Source organism: Poromitra crassiceps (assembly GCF_964638095.1).
Source record: "Poromitra crassiceps genome assembly, chromosome: 6".
Classification (NCBI taxonomy): Eukaryota; Metazoa; Chordata; class Actinopteri; order Beryciformes; family Melamphaidae; genus Poromitra; species Poromitra crassiceps.
In genome coordinates this window covers 62,312,927-62,334,821 of record NC_139627.1, presented here as the reverse complement: position 1 = coordinate 62,334,821, position 21,895 = coordinate 62,312,927, and the positions used below count along the sequence as shown (strand labels likewise).

General features: G+C 43.6%; 1 protein-coding gene across 1 annotated transcript in view; it reads right to left on the bottom strand.

The window, feature by feature from the left end:
• The window catches only part of nup35 (nucleoporin 35), a 43,762-nt gene extending 23,123 nt beyond the window's left edge, over positions 1 to 20,639 (bottom strand). Inside the window, exons 1-2 of the mRNA XM_083638871.1 lie at positions 20,351 to 20,639; positions 10,557 to 10,709 (exon numbers count right to left, since the gene is read on the bottom strand). Coding sequence (XP_083494997.1) covers positions 10,557 to 10,709; positions 20,351 to 20,369 — 172 coding nt within the window. The 5' untranslated portion in view covers positions 20,370 to 20,639. The remainder of the gene's footprint in view (positions 1 to 10,556; positions 10,710 to 20,350) is intronic.
• Between the last annotated feature and the right edge of the window lie 1,256 nt (positions 20,640 to 21,895).

Here is a 21,895-nt window from a genome sequence, read left to right as displayed (position 1 = left end):
TGGCAAAGTAACGTAAAGTAAACATAAGTACATGTGATATTTAGCTAAATCACTGTGATACAGCCGTGAGAAATTGTCCAATTTGAATTAATTGGTCCATAAAAATCTTAAATTAATCTTAAATTGCTCCAAACCCAAAGAATGGATTTCTTATAGCTTTCATTGTGCACTACCGTGTGAATAGTAGCCTAATAATAACCTTGTTGATTTGAAACAATAGAAGAGACAGAGATGTATATGATATATATATAAGTATATGATATTATTTGATAGTGTACTTTATTTTATTTTACTAGTATTTCTCTCATTGTGACTGATTTATTGCCTGTGTTTTAACACCCTTCCCCTTAAAGCAGCTACGAGCAACTTTTTCGATTGTTATTAAACAGTATAATTACAATATTGATGCATCACATCTTACCTATAATAGTAGCTGAGACCAAAGCCACGTGAATCGGAGATTGCTCCCTTAGATGATTATTAAGTCTGTGTCTGTCTAAACTCACGTCAACAGGGGGCTCTCTCTCTCTCTCTCCTTACCGCCGGACCGGATAAACGCGGAAGTGAAACCCGGAAGTGAAACGCAGCTGCCTGCCTTCACCCGTTCGCGCTGCCTAGCAACATAGCATAAACAATGTGAACGCCAGGCATACTCTCGCGAACATCTCTCGTTATATTCTAACAGGTTTTTTGGAAGTTATTTTGTGGTTATGGCCGAAGTGGCTGCTGCTAGAGCTGTGCATCTTCACTGATCTCACGATTCGATACGATTCGATTATACAAGTCAACGATTCGATTCGATTCGATTATACGATGCATCTCGATGCATCTCCGATGCATCACGATGCATCTTAAATCGAGGCATCACTTTTTCCGCAATACATGATTTATTTTTTCTCACTTTCTTTTTTCTCACTGTGTGGCTACTTTTAAAATAAAAGTGCATTTGGAATTGCATTGTATTATGATCCATAATTAAAATAAACAACTGCATGTACTTACATTCTATTTTATTTGATTATTAAAAAAAAAAAAAAAAAAAAACTTTTTTTTTTTTTTTTTTTTAACACATTGAGTGCCAGCCATGTTTTCATTCCTGTAGGTAAGTTGTGCCAGGGGTGTTTTTGACGATTCTGGCTCATTTTAGAACAGCCGAGGATTCTTTTCTGTTAAGAATTCATGAACACCAATCATCTAAAAATAACTAATAGAATGTGTGCTTTCTCTGTCTAAAAGAGTTAGTTTGCAGAGTTAGTACCGTAAATTCCGGACTATAAGCCGCACCGGTGTATAAGCCGCACCTGCAAAGTTGACTATTTTTTACATATATAAGCCGCACCGGACTATAAGCCGCGGGTGTTTTAATGGTATTTTTTTTTTATTTTTTATTGTGTTTTAATGTTTAATTACCATATGTAAGGGTTCATGCACAGAGGGGATTGTCGGGAAAGAGATGGCTGTTTGAGGAAGCTCCCATTTATTAACATTTCAACAAAACAACAGCAACACCACCTGTGTTGTTTTTTACAGTGCACACAGTGTCATACAGTGTCATACAGTGTGGTGAAAAGAGGGCAAGAGAGGAAATTAAAACAGAAGTGGATTTATAGTTAGAAAGAGTGCTAAAAAAGAGATTATTTTTTTTTATTTTTTTGAAAAAATCCATAGATAAGCCGCACCGTTATATAAGCCGCAGGGGCCAAAAAAGCCCAAAAAACGGGAAAAAAGGTGCGGCTTATAGTCCGGAATTTACGGTAGTTATGTAGATATTAGCCGTTGAGTACAGCATGGTTTCAGCGTCTGGAAATTTATTCAGAGATAAATGGCTTTTTGTGAAACAGTCACTTTAACCATTCATTTTTGGCATCAGTAAGACCGTCAGACATTCTAAACAATAGTTTTGAACAGTAATTTCCTCCATAACAACAGGAAACACCCCTCTCATTCAAACTCCTCCCTCCGTGTGTCTTCTCCTCCTTCCTCCTGGCTCTAACAGCGGGCGTGTCAGAAGCGCGTTGCTGCTGCCTGCCTGCCTGTCTGCCTGTCGGGCAAGACGAGTCTGAAATGGATTACTGTAAAATCGCGTCGCCATTTCCTTGAATGGCTTGCTCCCGCGGTGTGTGTGTGTGTGTGTGTGTGTGTGTGTGTGTGTGTGTGTTCGCGCGTTGCTCCGCGGCTCTGGGGGGAAGGGATCTCTGTCCGTTCTGTGTGTGTGTGTCCGGGCTTCTGACTGTAAAATCGCCAAGCCATTTCCGCGGGAGGCGGCTGCTTTTGGTCCCGTGGCTTTTGGGTCCCGTGGCTGTGGCTTCTCTCGGTCTCTGTCGCCACTTAGTGGTCGGTAAAATAGATTACACACATGCTCTTGCTCCAAATAGTTATCTCGAAGATGTAAAAGGGGTTGATTGATGTCCCACCGTCAAAAAAAAAAAATGTTTATGTAAGACGAGTTAGCTCGTCCTTGGCACTTAAGCGCTGGATTATGTAAGACGAGTTAGGTCGTCTATGGCACTTAATGAGTTAATAATCGATTGTTGATATTTGTTAATCGATTCAGAATCGTCCTATTAAGCATCGCGATGCATCTCTGAATCGATTATTTTCGACAGCTCTAGCTGCTAGTCCGGGAGCCAAAGGCTGTTTTTTTGATGAACCTTGTTTCGTCGGATAAAGTTTTTTTCTCTGCTGATTCTTGTAGTTTGGGGGTACCTATTCAAAATACAGGAGGGTGCCCGGTGAGTACCCTTGAGCATTTTTAGATATTAACCCCTTAAGTGCCAAAATCCCCTTAAAAATAGGGATTTATGAGATTTCATGCAAAATCCTCAAATCAAATGCATCAAATTAACTTTCTCCAATGTTTATTCATAAAGGAGCAACGAGGTCATGTATAATGTAGCCTATTTGATTCCCCCGCCCATGTGCCCCCCCCCCCCCCCACCTCCGACCCCCAATAAAAACATGCAATTAGCAGAGGACCTTTAGTCTGATAAATCAATCCTAGGTGTTGAAGCGGTGCAGGTAGACCCTTCTCCCACACTCCCCTCTCTCTGGCACTGTGTGTGTGCATGCGTGTGCGCATGTGTGTGTGCGTGCATGTGCGCGTATGTGCATGTTTCACCGGCTTTGAGCCGTGGCACTTTCTGTCTCCACTCTCAATTCCTTGTACAGCCGAGGGGAGGGCTCTAGGTGCACTGTTGAAATCCTGTGCACACATCTTGGCAGGGGAGTCTCTAGGGAGTGGCCAGGGGTGGCACTGCCCACCCCTTAAATCTAATTTGGCCACCCCAAAATCCTGAGGGTGCTGGCCAACAATACTGTCTTTCAGAGGCTGTAGCGGGCTAATCTTTAAGCTAGAGTGACGTTAGGCTAAATTTTGGCCAGGGAAAACATTTCTACATCCTTCCTAAATGCCAATCAGTGCCACCCTTGCTTGAGTCTGTGCCCCACCTGGGCCACCCCACTCAAAATGGCTGGGACACTGCATCTCGGCTCAGACACATCTCGCCTCAAACAGACACACATGTCACTTATAGATGTGGCTGCGCTGCTTAAAGCGTCTTGGGGGGTATGCACGCATTGATGAGTTTTGTTGGGGCTTTATGTTCACTGATGGCTGATAGTGGGCTCTCTGGAGTTCCGGTAAGAAATTTCCAGAAAGCAGATGACCTGATGAGAGCCTTATGAATCAGATTGTGAGTCAGACCAGAACAGCCAAACTTTGGGTTTAGGTCTTGGTGAAACCAATGATGCTGATGCTGATGTCATACATCTGGGCTGAACGTGAGGGTGACTGGCTTCTCCATCTGACCACATTCCAGAAGATGCTTACCTACTACTTTGCAGCTGGCCATGTCAATCATGTCTGGTATGGCCTCTACTATCTTCGTTCCATGGAGAAGCTTCCTCCACAAAGGAATTTTCTCCAGGGGCAGCATGTGATGTGACACATTAGTGGAATATGGAATGGCCTGTGGATCAACCAGTTCATAACCACTTTCATGAGGTACGGCCACAGTGATGGAGGGATCATTGGAATAACCATGAAGCCAGAGGCACTGAAGATCTGGGCTCTGAGCCACCACATATGCTGCAAGATTGAATCAGACATGAAGGAGAAGGAAGATGATGAGACAGATACTACAAAGGTGCATCTCTATCACAAGGAGGAGGCTAAAGCCATGGGTTAAGCAGTTGCCAAAGTCAAGGACAGGACTGGACTTTGTCAGAAACTGGAAACCTGCCTCCATCCATTGGATCCCAACGAACATCCAGGGGCAAACGCATCGTGAACATCAAGATCACCAACACCAGTGACAGTGCCGTAATGATTGGGGAGGCAATGTTAGAAGATTTTGAGAAGACCTGGCCAGAGGGATTTTACAACACCATCTCAAACAAAGTAAAGACAATGACAACAACCAAATCAATCCAAGTTGACAACTCCACAATTTATGACCTAAATGCCATCGATTCAAGGGTAATCACACTGTTGTCTAGGGAGGACGAGGACGGAATGCAATTTGTAAATCCAAGTCTACACTGAAGAAGTCATTCCAAGTCAAAATCTTCAGGAGGAATGCCAGTGTCATTGATGGATCAGCCCTTCTTTGGACATCCACTGGCCAGCTGATGGCACCATAGCCGATTTCATCAAAAATGATAAGACACGGCTGAATTCATACCTATCAGACAGTGATGCCTACCTCATCTTCGGCAGCTACTCTGATTACAATACTGTATCAAGTCCATCACCCGAGAGGTCACAGAGACAAGGCTCACCTAGAAACACCATCTCTTAGCTCTTATGTGAGGAACTGACCCAGGAAGGTTCAGCTTTTCCATCTACAGAGGACAAGCAAACACAAGTTGGTGGTGACAGGGGAGGAGCCATGTGACAGGGGAGGAGCCATGCCCCATTGAGATCAGGTTGGAAGAAAGAAGGAGCCAATGATCTAGAAAATCGACAGGAAGAAACTGACACATCATTGTCCAAAAGGCCCTGAGGTGTGCTGGAGAAGCCCATCAAATCTCAGTGGTTTCTGATGACACAGACTACTTCTGACTACTTCTTCACCATTACCATCAGGAAGGACTGGATGTACACCACACATCATGGAATCGCCCCACAAGGAAAGGGCAATAGTGGACATCAAGTCAACACTGGCCAAGCATTCACAAATTGTGAAGAACCTTTTACCAGCCCATGCCATATTGGGATGTGACACTGTAGCGTCTTACTATGGGTTGGGAAAAGGCTCTGTCATCAAAGTCCTCAAAACTGTACAAACTATCTGCCATTAGCAATGTGGGTGCACCGTTCCAGCAGGTCCCCGACCAAGCCACTGCCTTCATCTCAGCCTGTTCTGGTATAAAGGAGAGCACAGACATGTCACACACAAGGCTACTTGTCTGGGAGGAAAAGAAAGGGAAAGGACACATGTCTGCTCCAAACTTAGCTGCTCTACCGCTAGTGAATGAAGCATTAATTGAGAATGTTAAGAGGGCCCACTTTCAAGCAATATATTGAAATATCAATGTAAATCTGCCACTAGCATTGAACACTGAGGCATTTTGATGGAAAAAAGGACACATGCAACAGGTCACTGAGCCCAACCACTCTACCGGAAGATTGCAAACTTGTCCCAGACTACATTTTGGAGATGATCAGGTGTGGCTGCAAAACCTTTTAACTCCAATAAGTGCAACTGTGGAGTGCCTGGTTTGCCATGCACAATGTTCTGTGCATGTTTCAGGGTAGGATGCACAATACCCAAATAGGCTTAACTACCATCAGACCATTGACAGCAAAATGTGCCCGTCACACCTCCCAATGTGTATCATCTACTCTGAATCTCTACATGCGAATGAGCAAAGGCTCAATGGATGTTCTCATCCAGCACAACCCCTATAGTCATAAACAGTTTGTTTTGCTGGCACGGCCTAAAAGGCTTAATATTATTTAATGTGGAATGAGATACATTGTACATGACCTCCTTTATGAATAGACATTGGAGAAAACAAATTGGATGCATTTGATTTGAGTATTTTGCATGAAATCCCATAAATCCCTAATTTTCTGGAATTTTGGCACTTAAGGGGTTAATATCTGAAAATGCTCAAGGGTACTCACCGGGCACCCTCCTGTATTTTGAATAGATACCCCCAAACTACAAGAATCAGCAGAGAAAAGAACTTTATCCGACGAAGCGAGGTTCAACCCCACGGCTCCCGGACTATGCTGCAAACCGTTTCATTTCACTTCCTGATCTTCCCTGGCCACAGACAGACTAACACTGGCCGATTCACTCGGGCTACAAGCGAGACTACTCTGCGTTGGTCTCGTCTAATATTAGAGGTAAGATGTGATGCATTGATATTAAATTTATACTGTTTAATAACAATCGAAAAAGTTGCTCGTAGCTGCTTTAACTTATTGTTCTTACTGTAGCTCTCATACTGTCTGCTTTTATTTGACTTGAACTTGATCATGCGCTGTATTAGGGTTGGCACTAGGGCTGGGTATTGGTTCAAATTTCAAGAATCGATTCGATTCCGATTCACAAGGTTCCGAATCGATTACTCCCGATTAGATTCCGATTAGATTAATTTCAATATCGATTTGGTTAGTGATACTAAAACATGTTTTTTGAGCTGTAACCTGAATTACATGACTATCCAGTTATGTAACACAGGGGTTCCCAACCTTTTTTGCGCCAAGGACCGGTAGATACATGGGAAAAAAAGTTGCGGACCGGTTGTAAATTTTAATGGTTTTAGTTACACATATATTTACTCACCAGGTGGTGACAAAGGGTAAATAACAGCCTTTTCATCTGTCAATAAAGACACTTGCACAAGTATGTACAGTGATTTGATTTCAGCCTATATAATTTCTAAAAGTAGATATTAATGATCAAACATTTCCATTTATGTAGCCTACAGTATTTATGTTTTTACAAACATAAATAAACGTCAACTTGAAACTATGTTTCAACTACCACACACAGCCTATAATATTATAGCCTATGTTTATAAAAAATAAATAAATAAAATAATAATGATAAAAAAAATCGATTTCTGTACATATGAATCGATATCAAAGGATTAAAATAAAAATCGATTCAAAATCGGAGAATCGATTTTTTTAACCCAGCCCTAGTTGGCACGATGGACGATGGCATCGACCATCGTGATGGGCCGACCCCCCATCGACCTCTGAGCCTTCTACATTGGATCATTTAATCAGATCAGATAATTAATTATCTGTTCAAATTAAAATTGTGCCATTTTAATAATAAAAAAGGCCAAGTCCACTTACCGTGACGCGCGGGGGACGCGCCGGCGGCATTAAACAAGCGCACCCAGTTCAGTTCAGGAAAGCCTCCCCTCCCCCTCCGCTCCACTGCTTCTCTGAAATGTGTGCGCTTGTTTAATGTCGCCAGGGCGCCCCCAGCATGTGAGAAGTCGGATGTGTTGTTGTGAAAACTTTTTAAAACAAAGAATAAACTTCATGTTCTTTCCTGTTTTCAACCCAAAATGAGTACAAGTCTTCAACTGTGAATTTAAGTCGCCTGTTTCCAAAGTGAAAGTTTGAGTCGCTCCATAGATACAGCAGCTGCGTTTCTCTAGCCATTTCTCCTAAACTCTCTCTCATTACATTAGGTTCAAAAGCCCACGCGAATCTAACGTTATATCAGCCAGTAATTCAGTCAGTTTTCTGCCAGCTAGTTAAATTCAACACACACACGTTGTTCGTGAGGATCTGTAACGTTAACGTCATTTGTTTTGCACCGTTCAAATTGCTGGTAGTGACAGCCACTGCCCACCTCAGTCGCCTGGTGCAGAGGCTAATAGCCTATCCAAGCCCGCTGGTATCATAGAGCTCAGCTGTCCTGTTGTTAGAGGAGAATTTCGTGTTTTTTTCAACCTGGACCCTATTTTCCACACTGTATGTGTCTAAGGGACTCATCAAATTGTATGTGTTTAAGGGACTCATCACACTGTATGTGTCTAAGGCATACATGGGCAACATACGGCCCGCGGGCGCCCCCTGTGTGGCCCGCGATGGAGTTGCATTTTTTTTTTTTTTACAGTGCACCTGAACGCAACATGCAAGATACCCGCTGAACAAGTGTCCAAATGTTCATGTCATTCTGGCCAATACTCTTCTGTTATAGCATTTCAGTCTGGAATATGGAATATCTTTCAATAATATTTATGACTAAAAGGCTAAAAGTAATCTCATGTGTAAGAAATGACTGTTCTACATTGAAGTAGAAATTTAAATAATTAACTTGTTGGTTTTGGATTTATTTAGCTTCAAGAGTGCATTTTTGTTCTTGTGTGACCCTCAACACAGGCTTTGAGAATCCCAGGCCACTTACTGATACTTAAATGCTTAAATTAACCCACTCATATTCTGGTTTATTTCAAGAAAAACATTTGGGCTAGTGGAAATTCGAATTGGCTGGTAACTTTAAAATCTAGCAGCCATATTGGCAGGTGGTGAAAAAAGTTAATTTCAAGCCCTGCAGGGAGAGCAGGTGGTGACATAGGAGTGAGTGAGAAAAGGATCAAATATTGGTGGTTAAGACTGAATAATGACATCACAACTGTTAATTTAAAATGAGTTATTCCTCTAAACCTGGCTTCAAATGCCCCAAATTTTTCATGCTGGCGCCGTTCAGCCCTCAGCAAAAACTGGTAGCGACGACATTTTTTGTGGCCCTCTCTATCATCAAAGTTGCCCATCCATGGGTTACGGCATGACAATATTTGTTCGGCCCCCGGCAACAATCTGGGTTTCTCATGTGGCCCCCCATGAAAAATAGTTGCCCACCCCTGGTCTAAGGGACTCATCACACTGTATGTGTCTAAGGGACTCATCACACTGTATGTGTCTAAAGGACTCATCACACTGTATGTGTCTAATGGCCCACTTCCACCGCTGATATCAATGCGGCCCCGCCCAGCTCGTCACGCTTTTTTGTCTCATTCCACCGATCAAAAACGTGGACAGCCCGGGATGAGGCGGGGTTGAGTCGTGCTAGTTTTGGTCCCTGCTTTGTTGAGGTTCCAGCCGGTACCATACGGTGACGTGAAAACACTGCAGACGACTGATTGGTCAGGCAGAATCATGTTTACTCTATCTACTGACTGTCAATGCTGCATACCAGTTTAGTGGGGCTTACCTTCTCTTCTGTTATGTTATTTCCATCAGTGTTTTGTGTTGCTGCCTTCGGCTCTGGTGAAATAAAATCGATCTCCTTACTCAGCTTTAACATGGCGGTGGTTTTCAATTGTTTTGAGAGAGAAAAAATCCGCTCCTCGGGAAGCCCTTGTAGTTGTGTGCAGCGTCGGCTCCGCTAGGCCGCAGGCGGGGGTTTAGTGAAGCCGCGGTCTTGCCTGGTGAGAGGCCGCCGGGGTAGAGGCTTCACTTCTCCCTGTAGCGCAACCCCCGTCCCTCGCGCAGTGCATGCATGTGAGTTTGACTAACAACAAAGTGATATCCATTCTCCTAGCCGATTCTCACATTTGCCCATGTACACTGTAGGTCATTTAGAGGCACCAGTATTTCATAAACAGTTTAAAAGTTCCGTGTATGGATTTAATTTTAACGTTATATGTTATAGCCTACTTCGGCTATGGGCGGAGGACAGATATGCGGTCGCTATGACGACCAGGTGTGGGCGGAGGCGAGTAAACTTGCTATGGAAACAGAGTCTATATCAAGTAGAGCCGAGTAAGACCAGATCGAGTAGAGCTGTACTGTGCTGTTATATGTGGTGGAAATGAGCCATAAGGGACTCATCACACTGTATGTGTCTAAGGGACTCATCGTGACATATTCTTTTCAAATTGGTCGAGTACTCACCGAGATAGCCTTCTTTACAGCTCGAGCAATGTGCTCAAACAACTACACAGTGTAGCTACACAGGGCAATCCCGCAGACCCGCACCGCATCGTCAATACACGTCTATAACTTTTATGCCTTTTGAAACGTTTTATAAAAAACGCGTAAAAAATGCGCTGCGGTACACCCCCACCACAACAACTTAAAATCCTGTTGGAAACATTGATAATATATCCCAACATAAATGGGGGAAAAAATAGATTTTTTTTCTCTAGCCTCTGGGGGCAGCCCCGTTACAATGTGGTGCAACAGGAACTCAAGAGGCGCGGTCGGCAGCGGAAGAAAATACTTTTCCGCTCCCTGCAAGCTCTGCTATTGGCTCCAACCGACCGGCACTGCCCATTTATGGATTTCCTTTCCGCTCCCTGCATGTCGCTCTCAAATCCGTCTGTCGCTATGAAACAACAATAACAACTCTAGCTCGTTGCTAGTAGCAAATAGCAACTTGCTATACGCTGAAAATGGTCAGTTTTGACTACACACCGGTCACGTTCACTTCATTTTGATCGGGTAAAGCACAGCATGCGTGCGAGCGCTGTTACACCCCTTTTGACGGGGGCCTGCCGACAGATTTTCGATGCAAGTCGAAAGTCTGTCTCGAGAGATTATTAGTGAAATGGCGTTGAGTGCTCACACAGCTCACCTGTGTTCTCCATGGTGGGCGTGGCCAGGCTGAAGGGGCGGGGTTGTGGGCTGGCTGGAGCTGGCAGGTCGCCCATCAGGAAGCCGGGGAGGAACTGAGCTCCAGATGCAGGTTTACAGGAGGTGGGAGAACCCAGGGTCATGGGCTCAGATCCTGGGGGGGGGGAGCACATCACATTTCACATTAATGATCTTGAAAATCAAGAAAACATGTCTGTTCTCTTTACCTGTTGTATTTGTACTAACCCATAACATTTACATTATAGCACCATGTCCTTCACCCCAAAGGCCTTTTCTTTTGAGTATTTCATGACATGTTTTGCTTCCCTGCGGCGCTGCGCTGGATTTGATGATTTGTTTGCTGTGCCGTTGTCTCCGTGTGACTGCTTGCCGCGTGCAAGCAGTGCACGATAATAGTGTCAAACACTAGGCAGGACGAACCCCCCGCTCTAACCACGCTCCAATGTAATCACAATGGGAGATTTTTGGATTCTGGCCTCATTGCAATCTAGTATTAAACATACTTTTGGTCTTGTTGGAATAAAAACACTGCTTGTATCGATAAATATGCACCATTACTACTAAAATGAAAAAATAATTTTGAAAAAGCCCGAAATAATAAGCTAAATCGAGCTCTGTTTAGAGGGGGGAAATTAGCGTCTCAGGCTGCCTGCTGAAAAACGGCACTTAAAAAAATCAGCACTCCTCGGCTTTGAGAGTAAATCCCCAACTGGATTTTTTGATTTGATGAGATGAGATGAGATGAGATGAACTTTATTGTCCCAGAGGGGAAATTTGTCTTGGGCAAATAGTGCCGTACAACAGCCACATATCGCAAGTATCGAGGTTTTGACACAATACATTTGACCATTGGTCTGTCACTTAAATTGTAGCCAACCCCTATGTACACGTCATGGTGAATGTTTGTGTTGGAGCCAAATTCTACTTTTGTCTGTTTGTGATCTGACTGTGTGTGTGTACATGCAATCCTGACATTGGACACTGGGTGGAGCATGGTATGGGAGAGAAAAGTGCATATAGGTATGCTCCCAGGTGAGGGGAATCAGGTGCTGATTGGGAAAGCACACAGTTTTCGACCGTGCTACAGTGTTTGGTGCTGCTCCATGCCTTTCACTATTACCGTGTTTGTTCATTTTCTCCGTGTTATCAGTATTATGTGAAGTCATGAGTTTGGTTACTGGGCATCATAGCGTGACTGTTGCTGTTGGACTATGCTGTACATATGGTGAGCAATGACAAACATGCATTGCCAAATAAATGGAGGGTCGGTGAGACATCCAATTATAACACAGTGAATGGACATTGATTTCTTGGACTTGAACACGCGTCTGAAACTACTCCCAATTCGCCCCTCAGTGGCTTTATTATTTTGGTTTAATTTAGCCTCTACAGTTTGCTTTTGATTGGTTTGAGTTATACTGACGAAAATCGCGTAATTTCCCTTCAGTTGCTTCGCTACTCGATTCAACTTTGAGCAAACATTGATGTAAACACATGAAATTGTTCGCAAACTTGTCCTCTAAAACACTGTCGAGTCAGTTTTCGTTTTTTTTTTTTTTGTTATTGGTGTGAGACGGTGCAGTGCGCCATGTAAAAATCCCCCACTGCTTTTTCCTCATTTAGCGCGAGAGCAGAGTGGCTGCAGCTGGGCTGCTCCCCCCTCCCCCTCCCCCTCCCCCTCCCCCTCCTCTCTCTGCACAATCAAGTGGTTGACTGCTTCTCAATGTGGGGTCAGGGGACCACCAGTAGTCATAGAGAGGATTCCAAGATTCTCTGTTGTCTCTCTCAACCTAATATATATGGAATTCTGAACAAAATCATATCTAGGCTACATTAAAAAAAATCTGATTTGCATCTGAGAAACGAAATCTCATCATATTGGGGGTCCATGGCCCCAATGTGAACTAAATTAAGAGTCCTTAATATGAAAAAGGTTAAGAATGATTTACAGCAACAGGTACAGGTATTCCCTTCCTTTTATTTCAATTTATGATGAGGCAGGATTTGGTTTATCAATAATAGCCTACAAATAATTTCACCTTTTTTTCTCGACGCCCCTCCCACACACACACCCCCTCCCAAAAGTGTTAGACACACTGTTTTACATACATTCTATTCTGCTCATGAAGATCTATATATATTTTTAGGCTACATAAAGTAGTCTGTACAAATGTTATAATGTATAAGCTCACAGAATAAACTTATGTATGACAGTATGAATAGATGTAGCCTACAAATAAGCAATTTGTCTGGATTATCATACATTGTTCTGATACAATACATTTCTTAATTAGCCTGGCTTTTGACTATCTGACACATTGTTTTACACATTTATCCATCTATTGGTAACCATGGAGGAATTCATGTAGGCCAGGGATACTCAACTTGCTTTGACCAGGGGCCACTTTTGCAAAATGACAGGAGGCGAGGGGCCAGTTAATAAACTAAGATTAATAATATTATTTTCCCTCCCCCATAACAATAAACAAGAAAAGTTAGAAATTCAGTTTGGTCACTTCAATTCAGTTCTCAAATCTGTTCAGAGTAAACCCTCTTCATAAATAAAGGCTCTCTCCAAAAAGAAAATGAATCAAACATCTCTTAGATAGGGGGGCCAGTCGTGGGCCGCATCTGGCCCCCGGGCCACAAGTTGAGTATCACTGATGTAGGCTATGCACACAGTTATCTTCAGAGGCAGTGGAGGTGTGACCCATCTGACTTTGTCAATGTGAACTACAGTAAATGATCTTTGATTAAAGCCCAAATCCATAATTGCAGTATTATGCTCCAGTTAGCTGAACATGAATTTCAAATGCATTTTGAGACTATATATAGAGGTCTCATGTTAAACAGAGCTGTATGTTAAGTTATCATGGGTTAGGAAAGTTGTAAAATACCTATTTTCACCTATTTCTAAGGCTAACTAAGTATCTGTGTAACTAGATCTGACATGTCTTGATAACTAAAACCTTTAATTTATGCTAAATGTTGGGTAATGCATACATTAACCATTTAATAGACAAATGTGGTTTAGATCAGGGTTTTTCAACTGGTGGGTCGGGACCCAAACATGGATCGCGGGGCTGTTTTGAGTGGGGGGTAACTTATAATTAAAAAAATCTGATGCTGCGCTTTTAATTTGAAGGACATACCATATGTCCTATGGTGAAGGCATGGCCCGCCCGACTCTGCCTCTGATTGGCTTACCCTGATATTTTACCCTAACCTTAAAGCCCCATTATGTAGTTTTTCTATTTTTAGGGAAACTGTGCCCCCCACAGTTACATATGCTAATAAATGCTACACTTCCCTGTTTGTACATTCGGATATCAGCATTATTTTACTGTTTCGGTTTTTACTCTACTTTGCTAACATCTCTGCAGTAGGGCATTCACGACTAGTGAATTTTACTAGTCGACTAGTCGTCCCTAAAGGTAGTCGACTAGTCGATTAACCGTTTTTAATTGTTTTTAATTAAAAAAATTTAATCTTTAAGAAAGAACATGAGGTATTTACACGACATACATGGACTATCATATCCCATATGCCATATCCCCCACAAAGAACATCAAAACACAACAAAACAAAACAAGAAGACTGCATAAGATACACAATAATCCAAGAACAAACAAGACTATTGGACAAACAACCAAACAAAAACAATGCATTCAGCTCCTATCCTGATAAGCCTAATGACACTGGGGTAAAAAGTTCTTAAAGTCAAACTCTGTATGTGGTTGCCATATTTGGGGGATGTCTAAGAATCTGCCTTTGCTCTTGTAGTAAATGTTATCCAACGTATGGTAGCTTGAGAGTTCATTCCACCAGTGAACTACAGCTGGGGGATTGGATGCTTTCCAATTTAAAGCTATCATTTCCTAGCTGCCAACAGGGCAAGATCTATGTATTTACTTTGAATGCATTGTTTTTGTTTGGTTGTTTGTCCAATAGTCTTGTTTGTTCTGGGATTATTGTGTATCTTATGCAGTTTTCTTGTTTTGTTGTGTTTTGATGTTCTTTGTGGGGGATATGGGATATGATAGTCCATGTATGTCGTGTAAATACCTCATGCTCTTTCTTAACACGTTGACTGCCACTGACGTATATATACGTCAAAAAAAATCCAGCGGTTCACTGCCATTGACGTATTAATACGTCAAAAAAATCGTTTTTTTTTTTTGACGGTGCTACATGGATCAATGCCCCCCGCGTCTCCTATGGAGATATTGGAAGTATTGAATGTGTATAATCTATTTTACCGACCAGCTAGGTGGCGACGGTGCCCTCCCGACAGAGAGAAAGTCAACCAAAAGCAGCCGCCTCCCGCGGCTGCTTCCTCCATTCTCAAGGAAATGGCTTGCCGATTTTACAGTCATCAGTCACCAGACTCGCCGCTCTCGGGCCGCGCCAGCAGCAGCACACGGGGGATTGCAAATTTGCATAAGCCTAGAGTCGCACGGGGCTTCATCAGGGCTCTCAAACCCAAGAGACGAGTGAGACCTATCCACACTCGCTGCCAGGGAGGGAGGCTGCTCAAACTCGCTGCCAGGGAGGGAGGCTGCTCGAACTCGCTGCAGCAGCAGCAGCAGCAGACCACTCGCTTGTGACAAACGCAGGCTGAAAGCCACTAGACACGCCCACGGAGGGAGGAGTTGAAGGAGAGGGTGTTCGGAACTATATTGTTTGGATGTCTGATCTCTCACTGATGCCAAAAATAAATGGTTAAAGTGACTGTTCTGCCTGTTTGATTGAATTTCACAAAACTGCGATTATCTCAGCTTCCTGTCTCAGACGCTCAAACCATGCTGTACTCAACGGCTAATATCTACATAACTACTAACTCTACAAACTAACTCTTTTAGACAGAGAAAGCACACATTCTATTAGTACTTTTCTGAACTTTGTGTTCACAAACTCCAAGCAGAAAAGAATCCTCGGCTCTTTTAAAATGAGCCAGAATCCTCAAAAAACGGCCTGGCAGAAGCTACCTACAGCAAAAAAAAAACGGCTGGCAGTCAATGTGTTAAAGATACTTTTTTTTTTTTTGCTAAAACGACTAGTCGACTACTAAGCACAGTGTCGACTAGTGGTTTTACTAGTCGACTAGTCTGTGAATGCCCTACTCTGCAGTGCTTCATAACTGGTTTGCTGGTTGGGGGAATAACTCCAAATAGGGCTGCACGATATTGGAAAAAACTGACATTGCGATATTCCCCGCCCATGCGATATATATTGCGATATGAAAAAATACAGATTTTCACCAGGTTAGCTCTATTTGAAAGAAAATAATATTTCTAGAATGATTGGGATGATTTTGTAGAGGAGTCCATCTGATTTTGGAGGGGAAATTAGGTATTTTAATGTTTCTCAACCACTGGGCTGTGACCTACTGGTAGGCCTCAGAGCGTCATCTATCAGGGTGCATACACATTTTGACCAATGGATTTCCATGACTTACATGAAAAAGTGAGTTATGACATTCTACTTTAAAATGTCACTAGCCTATACTTCACTTAGTGTAATGCAGCCTTTAAAACCAGGGAAAGACAACATGTATGCTGTATCACCATATTACCATCCAACATCTAAGACTATAGTCTCAAATCACAATACAATATGGATATAAATTTGATATATTGCCCACCCCTAATATTGAGTGCCAGAATCTACCTCCCAATGATGCTATTTGCAGAAAAACATTAGATTTAATTGATTAAAATCACTGCTTTCAACTTCTTTCGTTCTTCTAACGTTTCAATAAATCAACAATGAAACACCGCTGCCACTTCACACGGTTACTTCACACACTTGGTCTGACCCCCCTCCAGAAACTACCAAGTGGTACGCTCCGCATTTGGGGAGTTCCGGTTTTTGAGCGCACGCAGGGCAGTACAGAGACGAGGATTCACATGCAGCCGACCGGTGACAAACAATTCATTCGTGAAAAGTAATAAATATACATTTAATTGCCCAGCTATGTCTATTGTCTTTTTATTTTCACCGACATGTTTTGTGTAAATGAGTCGCTATGTATGATTACCTCTACCGTAACGTTACTGCTATCATCTGATGCATCATCAGACTGAGGGGGAGAGAGAGCTGCGGTGATACACGGACAACTTCTCAGTAATCACTTTAGCCTTCGTGTCATAAGTTGCGGTCTTGCTTTTTGGTGTTTCAAGAGTAAATATCTCCACTCCACGGACATGTTGAGTTACAGCAGCCAGCCTGCTGTATGCGAGTGCGCTGCAAGCTGTGGACAAGTCCGCCTCCGCAACCACATCGTTTACAGACAGGCTACTGTCAGCAACGCAACATAAGCAAAAACAATTCAATTTTGCTCTCTGTGCATGTTTGTTGTGTTGAAGCTAAGCATTAAATGAGTGAGTACAGTAGCGGGGCATCTCTCTCCTTTGAGAGAGCCTGCATTTCACTCAGTAGGCTACCCCTAAAGTGAGAGTTTATCAAGCAACATGACGAGTTAATTTGCTTTTGACATCGCACGTCCTGCGATGTGACTATCGCGCATGCGCACATCGCAATGTCGATGTGTAAACGATATATCGTGCAGCCCTAACTCCAAATATCCCTAAATGTTATTGTTGCGACTTCTTTTAGTGAAATAATTCAGATTCTTGAAACTTAATGAGCATCACCAGTTTAACTTGTTTAAAAAACATATAGGCCTGTAATTAGTGGGTGGGCCAGCGGCAGGGCCACTGTTTGTATTTGCCAATATTGTTGTTCTTCTGGGAGGTTGGACTTCCCATGCATGAAAATAAACTTTGAACGACACCAATTTGGCGCTAATAGTCCTGATGGTGGCGCTACAGTCTAAATTTACAAAAATTGAAAATTCATAACAAATCAGGCATACGCGCTACCGCTTTGCAACTTTCACCGAAATGTGGGCCCAAGTCAGGAGAAATGTTTGTATACTGCAACCGATGGCCAATTATGAAGTCCAAAGACTGCAAAACTGCAGAAACTGTTAAACTAATTAAACCCTACTCCTAGCAGCAGCTATAATTCAAGTTAAATCTGCCTTTTTATTTCACTTGATATCAGGCCGCTATGCGGCCTTCAAATTTAGTTTGGTGGGGCTCTGGCGTCGTATTGTGTTGTGTGTGTAAGGTCTGTGTATTGATATGCATGTGTCCTGCACTCCGTTGGGATCCCAGCAGTGCACTCCACCAGTTTGAAGTTGATTGGATGAACAGTTCTCGAGATAAACCACTTTTTGTGTTCCCAGTAGGTGGTTGCGCTATGCCAAATTGCATGGAATTTGGCACTGCACTGTGTTGGGTTCCCAGCAGCCTCCTCCCCAAGTTTGAAGTCGATTGGATGAATGGTCCATGAGATAAACCACTTTTTGCATTGCCAGTAGGGGGCGCTATACCGAATTGCACCAAATACGCCACTAAATTCCATCACGTCTCCTAAGCGTACTCCCCCAGTTTGATGTCGATGATGAATTCTTCAAGATAAACCACTTTTTGTTTGCCAGTAGGTGGTGCTATGCTGAATTGCACAGAATTCGGCACTGCACTCCATCAGGTCCCCCTAAGCGCATTCCCCAAGTTTGAAGTCAATCGGACAAACGGTTCTCAAGATAAACCGCTTTTTGTGCTTGCCAGTAGGTGGCGCTGTGCAGAATAGCACAAAATTCGGGCACTGAACTCCATCAGGTCCCCCTAAGCGCACTCCCCAAGTTTGAAGTCAATCCAACAAATGGTTCTCGAGATGAACCACTTTTTGTGTTTGCCAGTAGGTGGCGCTGTGTCGAATTGCACAAAATGTGTCACTGCACTCCATCAGGTCCCCCTAAACACACTGCCCAAGTTTGAAGTGAATCAGACAAACGGTTCTCAAGATAAACCGCTTTTTGTGCTTGCCAGTAGGTGGCGCTGTGCAGAATAGCACAAAATTCGGGCACTGAACTCCATCAGGTCCCCCTAAGCGCACTCCCCAAGTTTGAAGTCAATCCAACAAATGGTTCTCGAGATGAACCACTTTTTGTGTTTGCCAGTAGGTGGCGCTGTGTTGAATTGCACAAAATGTGTCACTGCACTCCATCAGGTCCCCCTAAACACACTCCCCAAGTTTGAAGTCGATCGGACAAGTGGTTCTCAAGATAAACTGCTTTTTGTGTTTGCCAATAGGTGGCGCTATGCTGAGTCTGTGTGTGTTTGGGGGTGGGCTGGCGTGGTATCGGACTTACTTTCGTGACGCAAATTGTGACTGACACTGCCCGCGGCCCGCCAACCAATTTGACCTGGTGTGTGGGCATGATGTGGTTTGCAGGACTTTCCATGTAGTTCCAGGATATTCCAGCACTTTCCAGGTGGTTCAAGGACTGCCCATGACCCTCCCCAGATAATAACCCACTGCCATGCACATTTTCAGCCCAATCGGACCTGGGGTGTGGGCATGAGGTCGTTTCAAGGTGGTTTCCAGGACTTTCCAGGTGTTTTCCAGGATTTTCCAGGTGGTTCAATTACTGTGCAACCTGCCCATGACCTTGCCAAGATAATAACCCACAGCCATGCACATTTTCAGCCCAATCCGACCTGGGGTGTGGGCATTAGGTGGTTTCCAGGACTTTCCAGGTGGTTTCCAGGACTTTCAAGGATTTTCCAGGTGGTTCAAGTACTGTGCAACCTGCCCATGACCTTGCCCAGATAATAACCCACAGTCATGCAAATTTTCAGCCCATTCCGAGCTGAGGTGTGGGCGTGAGGGGTTTTCCAAGACCTTCCAGGCATGAATTACATTTGACGTGAGGCCCACTTTTTCAGGAGTCTGGCAATGTAATGACTGATTAATCCTAATTTCACCTTAAACTTTAATTTAAAACAAAAAAATGCACGATTTTGGCCAGGACACTTTTGATTTGTTGTTTATTGGCCATATACTATATAACAAGATAGGTGCATCATAAACTGTTACAAATATGTTTTTCAGAAAAACACACAAACGGGTTTGTCCTCCCTACAAACACACCCTGCTGTCAATTCAGCGCAGGCTGCGGAAAGACAGCTTTTAAATGGTTGTTTCACGCAGCAGTATCATTTTAACCACCCCGCCTAAACTACTGGCTTCCGTAGGAGTTTTATTATATCTTCGGATCTGCAATTCAATTGCAAAACGCTCTCTAGGAAAAGCGTTTTCAACAGCTGAGTCCCCCAACTTACTTATGGAAGTATGTGCGACGCTAGTTCGAGAGTGTATACGGAGAGAACATAGCGGAACAGTATGGGGCTAGCTTGAACTGTGGTTTAGAAAGAATCGACCCCGGTCGACACGTTTTTAGAAAACAATTAAAAAGTATTATCAGCCTCGCTGACTTTCAATACCTGAGCGCGGCAAGACTGCAAGACTGTCCGGTAACTGTGGGTGAGTTTGAAATTTCGGTGCGGCACTTCTAAAGTACATCTTGTACGACCTCTTTTTGGCTTGAGAGTTAATTGAGAACCCAGACTGCTTTTCTGGTAAAGGACGCTGGATTCAGGTCGGATGATCTGAATATATATGGTTCTGGAAAGGGCTATGGAACACCTAAATGGAATGGGACCATCATTATTGGTTACCTGCTTTACCACATAAAACGGTTGCTTTGAAAAGGGTGTCTGAAGCAGCTCGAGCTGCTCTCTGTTAGTTCACATCACAGGCACAGCGGTTAATAAGCTAGCTGTGAGTTCAGCTGAGCTAACATGTTGACACAGGGCTCACATCATACACAGTAACATAACAGACAATACACAGAAAACAAACCTTGTAACGCTACGTCCATCACAGACCGGTCAAGACTTTCACCAGTAACGTGTTAGAGCTAAGGGAGAGGAGTGCAGAGCTAGCTTCAGCGAGCTAAGCTACCTGCTGGCTAGCTGTCAGCTAACTTCACTTCAGCTGAGCTAACTGCTACGTCACGAGCCTCTTCCTGCCCAGGGCAGACTCATCTTAAACTAAAATCAACTAAACTAGCTAAATTAAAACTGTTTGAAGCGTTACACGAACAGAGAAATAATCTGCTCAGATCACTTCAGTCGAACAGTTTACGCATCGTTCAGGCGGGGCGAGCGGCGCACCCAGATGATGTCATCAATCGTCGAAGATGCGTTCTTCTTCTTTTGGTTTCCGGCAGACTAGACACGGGTTAGTGCATTGCTGCCTCACACTGGTGCAATTACGTCATTGCACATTTATCCTTTGTGAGCAGAGGGGACAAAACTTTTGGCAAAGCGTGTTCTTCTCCATTTCAATGTCCTGTATCTGCCACCTGAATGGCATTAGCGTGAAGATTGTTGACTTTGACACAGGTATGCATACCTCCTGGTGAGTGTTTTGGGCAATAGCCTATAGGCCTATATAGGCGATGTCTCGTGACGTTGGGTTAGCTGGCTCAGTCTGGCTGGGGGCGTGGTCAGGGTGGGGTAAATCCCCTGTTCTATCCATTCAGCAAAGTAGCTGCTAGCCCAGCCCAGGCAGACATGATCGGGGATTTAACCACCGCAGTAAACGCAAATCTCAACAGACGTATTGTGCTCTGCTCTAGAATCCCCAAACCTGTAGTTTAGAGCCGCAACACCTTCCTTTAGTGAGTCAGCCCATTGAGATATATGGGCGGTTTTACCCCACTCGGGCGCCAGCCATATAACATTTTGTGGGCGTTCCCACACATGCTGACAGTCTCTATTATCTGTTCAGCAAATAATTCAGAACTCATTGGATGGCGCATCACAGTGCAGATGGACGATGACCCGAAGCATACTGCGAACTTTGAACACACCTGTCCAGTGTCCAATATTTGCCGAACATGTGACTCCGAATGACTATGAATATGAGGGTATCTTTCGGGTATCCTTCGTGGGACACCTCTTTAGCTTAGCTGACTGTTTGATGTCATAGAGGGGGTCTTTATGAGTGTGTGTCTGTGTATATGTTTGGTTACCTGCCACTTTGAACACACACCTGTACAGTGTCCAATATTTGCCGAAAATGTCACACCAAGTGACCTTTGAGTGTATGTGTGGGCCTGCCGTCTTTCTTTCGTGGGACATCTCTTTAGCTTAGCTGAGAGTGTGATGTCATAGAGGGGGTCTTCCTCCTGAGTATGTGTATATGTTTGGCCCGCTGCCACTTTGAACACACACCTGTACAGTGACCTGTGTGGACCTAGCCACTAATCCTATCTACTCCTCAAAATTCTGACTCTCTAGCATCTTCCTATCCCGATAGGCCCTTTTCCCTCGCCCCCCCAAAGTTTGATGGGCCGCAACATTTTTTTTACTCCTACTGGCCTTAGATGACAGTGCGATG